This window comes from Cherax quadricarinatus, unplaced genomic scaffold, assembly GCF_038502225.1.
Source record: "Cherax quadricarinatus isolate ZL_2023a unplaced genomic scaffold, ASM3850222v1 Contig5899, whole genome shotgun sequence".
Classification (NCBI taxonomy): domain Eukaryota; kingdom Metazoa; phylum Arthropoda; class Malacostraca; order Decapoda; family Parastacidae; genus Cherax; species Cherax quadricarinatus.
The window spans coordinates 6,227-15,585 of record NW_027200925.1 but is presented as its reverse complement, the minus strand read 5'-3'; the positions used below and the strand labels follow the sequence as shown (position 1 = coordinate 15,585).

Genomic DNA, 9,359 nt, shown 5'->3' with positions numbered 1-9,359 from the left:
TGAGGAACTGTGTCAAAGGCCTTCTTGCAGAACCAGAAAATGCAATGAACCCACTCCTGTATCTCGTGTCTACTTCTGTTACTTTGTGTGTGTGTGTGTGTGTGTGTGTGTGTGTGTGTGTGTGTGTGTGTGTGTGTGTGTGTGTGTGTGTGTGTGTGTGTGTGTGTGTGTGTGTGCGTGTGCGTGTGTAAAAGTAACAAAGTATTTTGAAAGGTTTTGAATATCAAATTCTGATATAAAACATATCCCTTGTGGCCCTGTGCCTACCACAAGTATCTCGTATCTGAAAAAATGAACAGTGACATATAACCCTCCCCTGTGACAAGCATTGTGGCAAGCTGGGGGCGGAAGTGCTTGATATAACCCAACCAGTGGAAGACAGTCAGCATTCACTCAGCTTCCATTATTCCAGGAAGACAATCCTGCTCCTTTCTTTTCTCCTAAACACTAACACTCATATCTTTCATACTCAACCACAATGATAAGGTAAGTCACTGATTCTTGGTTGATCCACAAGCGCTGGTTGACGCTAGTGTTCAAGGAGCTTCTTCAATATTAAGATCATCCACGTGACACTGTGCAACTATTGGCTCCTGGATCTCATGACATCTTCTGTGGTGAAGTAACATACTGTTGATATCAAAAAAGAATTTAAGTGATTTAATTGCGTTTGGTAAATCTCTAGTGCTATGAAATTATGGAGTTCCCTTTCTAGCTAAGGCAGTTGTAGAAGTGTGATAGTTGGCGGTGGTTCACACAACCAAGTGGACAGATGTAGAAGTGTGATAGTTGGTGGTGGCTCACACAACCAAGTCACAGTTGTAGAAGTGTGATAGTTGGCGGTGGTTCACACAACCAAGTGGCAGTTGTAGAAGTGTGATAGTTGGCGGTGGTTCACACAACAAACTGACAGTTGTAGAAGTGTGATAGTTGGTGGTGGTTCACACAACCAAGTCACAGTTGTAGAAGTGTGATAGTTGGCGGTGGTTCACACAACCAGGTGACAGTTGTAGAAGTGTCTTAGTTGGCGGTGTTTCACACAACAAAGTCACAGTTGTAGAAGTGTGATAGTTGGCGGTGGTTCACACAACCAGGTGACAGTTGTAGAAGTGTGATAGTTGGCGGTGGTTCACACAACCAAGTGACAGTTGTAATGGTTGTATAATCACTTTAGTGTAAGATCCATGGCTTAGAGGTTAGTGTCTGGCCTGGTATATATACTTAGCTAGTTGTACTCACCAAGTTGAGGTTGCAGGGGTCGATTCATAGCTCCTAGCCCCACCTCTTCACTTGTCGCTACTGGGTCACTCTCCCTGAACCATGAGCATTATCATACCTCTGCTTAAAGCTGTGTATGGATCCTGTCTCCACTACATCGCTTCCCAAACTATTCCACTTCCTGACTACTCTGTGACTGAAGAAATGCTTCCTAACATCCCTGTGATTTACCCGTGTCTTCAACTTCCAAGTGTGACCCCTTGTAGCTGTGTCCCATCTCTGGAACATCCTGTCTTTGTCCACCTTGTCAAATCCTCTCAATATTTTGTATGTCGTTATCATGTCCCCCCTATCTCTCCTGACCTCCAGTGTCGTCAGGTCGATTTCCCTTAACCTCTCTGCGTAAGACCCCTTATCTATGTATGTGTCTGTGTGTAAATATTTGCCTACCTCAAAAAAAATATTTATCAAGTGTATCTGAACAACCGCTGATAAATTTGCATCTATCACTGCTCCAGGTTGTGCATCTTGCTGCTGGCAGCCAGGATATATCTGGGATCCTTCCCTTGGTGTTCCGACGCTCTCACCGTTGACGCAGCACCAGACATCAACAACCCAGAAAACCAGGCGTTGATGGACAGTGTTGATGGTCTGTACATAGTCAGTCAGGAGGATTTAAATGGAGGTTTTCCTAAAGGAAACTATTTGAGGTGAGCAAGTGGTTAATTAAATATCTTTTTATTATTCATCTAGTTTGAAAATTTTTTGAAATTAAAGGAATCGGTCAATGGGATGATGAGGTTGTAGGAATTTGTACTATTTAAACGTACATTGACGTGCAGGACTCCAGGTTCATCTTAGCACGGATGCTGCATCCATCAACATACTTCTAGTTTGGGTTTTACAGCGCATCTAATGGGACACAATCATATTCTATCCAAGGGAAGAGGTGCTCCAAATCTTTGGATCAAGAGCCTTTTACCAGCATTAAGGTGTCCTCCCCTGAAGGGTGAACATGATTAGGAATTGCCCTTTAGGATCAAAATGTTTGGATCCAAAGCAGATTTGTTACATAACATTGAGTTTGGCTATTTCTACTTTATGAGATCCACTGTTTGACTAAGTATTCTTTTTCATGATGTTGAATCAACATTAGTTCAACATTTCCTCAGTATTTTAGACGGATATTATGTTATAGTATACATAGTTTTCCACAGTTACTGTGTTAGTCTCCACATAGTTCTCCACAGTTACTGTGTTAGTCTCCACATAGTTCTAAACATTTACTGTGTTAGTCTTCACATAGTCCTCCACAGTTACTGTGTCAGTCTCCACATAGTTCTCCACAGTTACTGTGTCAGTCTCCACATAGTTCTCCAGAGTTACTGTGTCAGTCTCCACATAGTTCTAAACATTTACTGTGTTAGTCTTCACATAGTCCTCCACAGTTACTGTGTCAGTCTCCACATAGTTCTCCACAGTTACTGTGTCAGTCTCAACATAGTTCTCCAGAGTTACTGTGTCAGTCTCCACATAGTTCTAAACATTTACTGTGTTAGTCTTCACATAGTCCTCCACAGTTACTGTGTCAGTCTCCACATAGTTCTCCACAGTTACTGTGTCAGTCTCAACATAGTTCTCCACAGTTACTGTGTCAGTCTCCACATAGTTCTCCACATTTACTGTGTCAGTCTCTACATAGTTCTCCACAGTTACTGTGTCAGTCTCAACATAGTTCTCCACAGTTACTGTGTCAGTCTCAACATAGTTCTCCACAGTTACTGTGTCAGTCTCAACAGTTCTCCACAGTTACTGTGTCAGTCTCAACATAGTTCTCCACAGTTACTGAGAGCAGTGAACTGATGGGCATTGTTGATGGCCTGTACATAGTCAGTCAGGAGGATTTAGATGGAGGTTTTCCTAATCCAAATACCTACAAAAACCTCTCACATTGATAAACATCTACAGAGTTCCACAGTCAAATATTAGCCAATTTAGTCAAAACCTAGGAAGTATGATAACTGATGCACGCATGAACAAAGATCACTTACTACTCTCAGGTGACTTCAATATAAATCTCCTGCAAGACCAGGACCCACACGTTACTGAATTCACAAACACAATGAGTAACTGTATGTTGCTACCAACAGTAACAAAACCTACAAGAGTTACAGAGACTAGTGTTTCCCTACTTGACCACATCTGGACCAACACCATATCCCCTTTAAAATCAGGCATAATTACAGATAATACCACAGACCACTACCCTACTTTCCTCATAACAACTCTTGGTAAATTACCCCAAGACACTACTAAAGTCACCTTCAGACTTCACAATGAGGCAGCCATTAATAACTTCACAACAGCATTAGCAAACATTGATTGGCACACTGAGCTAGAAATCAATACAGATATTGACGAATGTATTAATAATTTTCTAAAAAAGACTCAATACCTCTATAACAAGCACTGCCCTAAAAAAACTAAGCAGATGACAGCTAAGAGACTGAACAGTCCCTGGCTAACACCCAGCATTCTCAAATCCATAAATACAAAACACCAATATGAAAAACAGTACAGAATGGGTCACATAACCAGAGACCAAACAAAACGTTACTCGTCAATCCTAACCAGCCTGATAAGAAGGGCAAAAAAATTGTATTATGAGAACAGATTATCCAACTTACGAGGTGATATAAAAAAGACCTGGAAAACCCTATCAGAAATTCTGGGAACAAAAAAGATATCACGAAATAGCGAAATAAAATTAGCAAAATCAGATGAACCCCAACTCCCACCAACAGAAACAGCAAACAGACTCAATGATTTCTTCTCCACTATAGGACAAAACCTTGCCAATAAAATCCCAAGCTCAGATACCCCACCAAATGACTACCTCACCGGCAACTACCCGAACACACTGTTCCTAGCTCCGACTAACCCATACGAAGTCTCCCTTATTATCAACGCACTAAAAAACAAGGCAGGAGATTTAAATACCTTACCACCCTTTATATACAAAAAAGTGTCACAAGTGCTATCACCAATCATTGCAACACTCTTTAACAAATCCATTGAATCCTCCACCTTCCCTACAGTACTCAAAATAGCAAGGGTCACCCCGATCCACAAAGGAGGAGACCAAACAGAGTTGAATAACTATAGGCCAATATCCAACTTACACCCTCTCTCAAAAATCTTCGAAAAATTAATTCATAAACGAATCTACTCCTACCTTATCTCCCAAAACATACTCAACCCCTGCCAATTTGGATTCAGGCCTAATAAAAATACTAATGATGCTATTATACACATGCTAGAACATATATACACTGCAATAGAGAAAAAAGAAGTCCCACTGGGGATCTTCATTGACTTACGTAAAGCTTTTGATACAGTTGACCATGACTTGCTCCACGTAAAATTATCACACTATGGTATAAGAGGGCACTCCCTCAACTACCTCAAGTCATACCTCAGCAACAGAAGCCAATATGTGTACGCAAATGGGGCAAACTCTTCTGCACAACCAATTACAGTTGGTGTCCCACAGGGAAGTGTCCTTGGCCCTCTTCTCTTTCTCCTATACATAAATGACCTACCAAATGCTTCTCAATTACTCAAACCCACACTATTTGCTGATGACACAACATACGTCTTCTCCCACCCGAGCCCAGTCACGCTAGCCAATACTGTAAATACCGAATTACAGAAAATATCTACCTGGATGAGTACTAACAAACTTACACTAAACATTGACAAAACCTACTTCATTCAGTTTGGTAACAGAGCTACAGATGTCCCTCTTAACATAATGATAAACGGATCACCTATCACAAAGCTAACAGAGGGAAAATTCTTAGGAATCCACCTTGATAATAGACTCAAATTTCATACACATATACAACAAATTTCTAAGAAAATTTCCAAGACTGTAGGCATACTATCGAAGATACGGTACTATGCTCCACAGTCAGCCCTCCTGGCCCTATATCACTCTCTTATTTACCCCTATCTCACCTATGGAATTTGTGCATGGGGCTCAACAACAAGTAACCATCTCAGACCACTAATTACCCAACAAAAGGCTGCAGTTAGAATGATAACAAATTCTCACTACAGGCAGCACACTCCACCAATATTCAATACACTCAACCTACTCACCATACAAAACATCCATACTTATTACTGCACCTATTACATACATAGAACACTCAACTCTGATATTAACCCTCCCCTCAAACATCTCCTTGCCAACCTCAACAGAACACATGACCATAACACAAGGCACAGATCACTCTTTGATATTCCTCGTGTCCATCTCACGCTATGCAAAAACTCAATGCACATAAAAGGCCCTAAAATCTGGAATTCATTACCTGTTAATATAAAAGAAACACTACCTGTTTATAAATTCAAGTCTCTTCTCAAAGATCACTTACTCACCCAAAACCAAATAAATACTGAATAACTGAACCTTATAAATTGTATATCTTAAATGTTTCTCACAATTATATCACATAAATGTTAAACCTAAAACCCAATCTAACTTTATTATTTTTTAAATTCACTACCTAACAGAATACTCCATTCTACTGAATTTACAACAATGCATGCAACCATATGACCTGTCTTTGTAATACTCACTTGTGCTTTATAGTAATCAGTTTACATTAATGTTTTTCACTGATTTCATCATTGCTTAGTTAATCTTAAGTTAATTTTAAGCCAGCCCGTAATGCTATGCATAGTATAAGTGGCTTTGGCATGCTGCTCTTATCTGTATTTTTTTTTGTACCTCTGTAAGTGTGCTCAAATTATAAATAAATAAATAAATAAATAAATGAAAACTACTTGAGGTGAGCAAGTGATTAATTAAATATCTTTTTATTATTCATCTAGTTTGAAAAACAAGATGTTCTCCACATCATTATTTCAGTGTTGGAGGCTCGACATGCAGCGGTTGCTTCTGTTAGTATGGTAAAGGCGGGTTTCAAACCAATTTCTGTCTTGGTTCATCCCAAATGCTGAGAGAATAAATGTTAGGGACTGCAACCATCATCTCATACCAGCGGGAGTTAGCTTGGTATTCAACCATCCTTGTCTGCTGGATCAATGTTTGTTTACGCTTTTGGTGTCAACGAAATCCCTATAATGAAGAGGACTGCAACAGAGCGAGCACATAACAGCCTTAGCTGATGCATCTGCATGTGGCCTTTTCACTACCAGAACTAATTTTATCTTTCTGCTGGGCAAGGATCATAAGAGGTGTTACAAAGTCTTCGGACAGCGGTAAAAAGTGTACCGGTTTTCCCACTCACATAGCACGGCCAACGAGTTTTCTTGACCCTCATTTTTAACTTTAGAAAATGAATGAAGTTAAAAGGAGTTATATATGGGTACTAGGGAGGGTGGGAAATGATCGACATGGTGTTTTTGGCCAGAAAACGTTAGATAAAATGTGCCTCGTGAGCATTAGGCATTGTCGTTGAAATTAAGACACATGTGCAACATCTTTATTGTAGACGTTTCGCCATCCAGTGGCTTTATCAATACAAATTCCAGGAGATAACTTGAAGACAGTAGAAGTATGTACAGAAGATGAGGTAATCACTCCCTCAACCTTGGAGTAGGTGCGAAGAGCACCATAGTCGTGGAGATTCTGAAGCAGAAGCAAGGAGCCTGACGGTTATATACTAACATCAGGTGGAAATGGGACGTGTAGGAGACGAGGGCATAGTCACTGGTATACCATTCTTGTACAACTTGTCAGACACTGCAACATCATGGAATCTTGATTCTGAGGACATGTACATAACCTTCACGACTACGACAACTACTACTACAACTAACCCATCTCCTCGGGTAGGACCTACTTCCACTGGGGAATCCCGCCTAACAGTAACTATGCCCTCGTCTGCTACACGTCCCATTTCCACCTGAGGTTAGTATAAAAGCGCCAGGCTCCTTGCTTCTGCTTCAGAATCTCCACGACTACGGTGCTCTTCGCACCTACTCCTAGGTTGAGGGACTGATTACCTCATCTTCTGTACATAGTTCTACTGTCTTCAAGTTATGTCCTGGAATTTGTATTGATAAAGCCACTGGATGGCGAAACGTCTACAATAAAGATACCCAGATGTTGCATATGTCTTAATTTCATCTTGTCGGTACTGTATACCAATTCTGTACAGGCATTGTCGTTGTTGGAAGAGCACAACGCTGGGCATTTCTCTCTCACACCTTCCCTCAAAAGTCTCTGAATTTCTATTACAATAACATTTGTGGCAGCTTAGGACATCCATAGTAATCTTCGTCATCTTGAACATTCTCCTTGCATTTTAATTTCTAATCGAATTTTAACAAAATATTTATGTAGATATAACTGCATGTGGAGATAATTTAGGGAAGAGTGTATGTAGTGGAAAGTGCATGTACATTCAAATATTTGTATCAGTTAACACTCGACATAAAATGACTTAGGGAGGACTGGAATAATTGGCTATTTGGTAATATTTACTTGCTTCCTCAATTGCTCATTAGAAAACTCAATTCATTTATAATTATCTCTATTTTATTTTATTTCTGCAATTTTTGTAGCAATCATGTGGAAAACAAGAGAGGAGGTCGCAATTTCCTCAGGTCTGTACAGCTGAAAAACCTCGTACTCCAAATTTCTATTACTGTTACCGGCATCTAATTCTTAATGATTGGCTTTTATATACTAAGAGGAATTAAATTCTCAAATTGTGAAAGCGTTAAATATATTAACTCTTTTATTCAACATTTTCTAATTGGAATATGTAAATTAAAGGATAGAGCAACAACTAAATTGTAATAAAATATTATAGCAAACATTTAAATAGACTGAAAATTCACAAAATTTACTGGAAATGTATTAATGGGTCTTTGCAAATAAAATTATATAAAAACACTTAAATATTAAAAAAAAAAATCACAAAATGCATAATTAAATGAACATTTTCGTGTTAGCAGATTCGGACGCAGCAACTACGACGACTATGACAACAATGGCAACGAGGAACTCAGTAATTCGGTTGAGAAACGAAGTCGCAACTTTCTGCGTTTCGGTCGCGATTCTTCACGCAATTTCCTGAGGTTCGGTCGTGATCCTTCACGTAATTTCCTGAGGTTCGGCCGTGATCCTTCACGCAATTTCCTGAGGTTCGGCCGCTCCGTCGACTGTCAGCTCAGTTCCCAATCACAAGATGGCTGTGATGTGGAATCCAAATCCTTTGAAACCACATCTGAACCCTCAACCACACAAGTGCAGCAACAACTATCATCATCCCACAACATTACGTCTTCTGAATCAGGGAAGATAACTTCAAAGCGCTTGAAGAGAGCTGTTCCAGGTGTATATGTATCACGACCTTATTACAGCCCCTCAGCCTGGGCCAGAGATATCCGTCCAGAAGATGAAATGATTAACGAATTTACTTCTGAGGAAGCCAAGAACATAAACAAACGTGGGTATAACCGAGGCTTTTTGCGCTTCGGTCGCAACCGCAACTTTCTGAGATTCGGTAAGCGTGATGGATTTGTCGGACACCCAGGATCATCCTCTTCGTCCTCTGAAACCAGCGAGTCAGTGCTGGATGTCAGACCTGTGAGAGCGCCCACCAGAAATTTTATTAGGTTCGGTTAAAATGAAAGATGAAACCCGACTCCCCTCTAACCTATAACAGTTAATTAGTGACATTTGACATTGTCAACACATTATTATACCCAGTATTATAGCCTCACCCTTGAATTTGCCGCATATGTCTAGAAAATTTTCTTTGTTTTATTTTACATTATATTCAGAGAAAAAAATAGATACATTAAGAAAAACTCTGCTTCAATAAATACATAACTGTATAAAATACGTAAATATTTGTAGGTGATTCTAATATGAAATGGAAACCCAAATAAAATGCAAATAATGTTGAGTTAGGAACCAGCAGCTCCGTACATATATAAATTTGAATCTCATTTATTTTGATTTCGTAGGTATTTTAATGTTCTTTACCTAACAGGAGAAAAATATTTTTTACTTGTCAAACAGGAATAACAATGTTGCAATGGTCCTTTAGAGTTATTAAAGTATATTAAAAATCTTGATTTTTATTATGCTCATG

The 9,359-nt window shown here is 39.5% G+C and overlaps 1 protein-coding gene across 1 annotated transcript; it reads left to right on the top strand.

The window, feature by feature from the left end:
• Positions 1–478: 478 nt before the first annotated feature.
• Positions 479–8,979, top strand: LOC128703723 (FMRFamide neuropeptides-like). Its single transcript, XM_070082006.1, has 3 exons — positions 479–486; positions 1,737–1,928; positions 8,215–8,979. The coding sequence occupies exons 1-3, from the start codon at positions 479–481 to the stop codon at positions 8,885–8,887; spliced, it is 873 nt and encodes a 290-aa protein (XP_069938107.1). The 3' UTR covers positions 8,888–8,979.
• Positions 8,980–9,359: the final 380 nt, after the last annotated feature.

Bases quoted from the DNA above. Each gene is read 5' to 3' on its own strand.
- LOC128703723 (XM_070082006.1), top strand. The intron at 1,929-8,214 runs GTGAGCAAGTGG...TCGTGTTAGCAG, and splicing joins CCTAAAGGAAACTATTTGAG to ATTCGGACGCAGCAACTACG.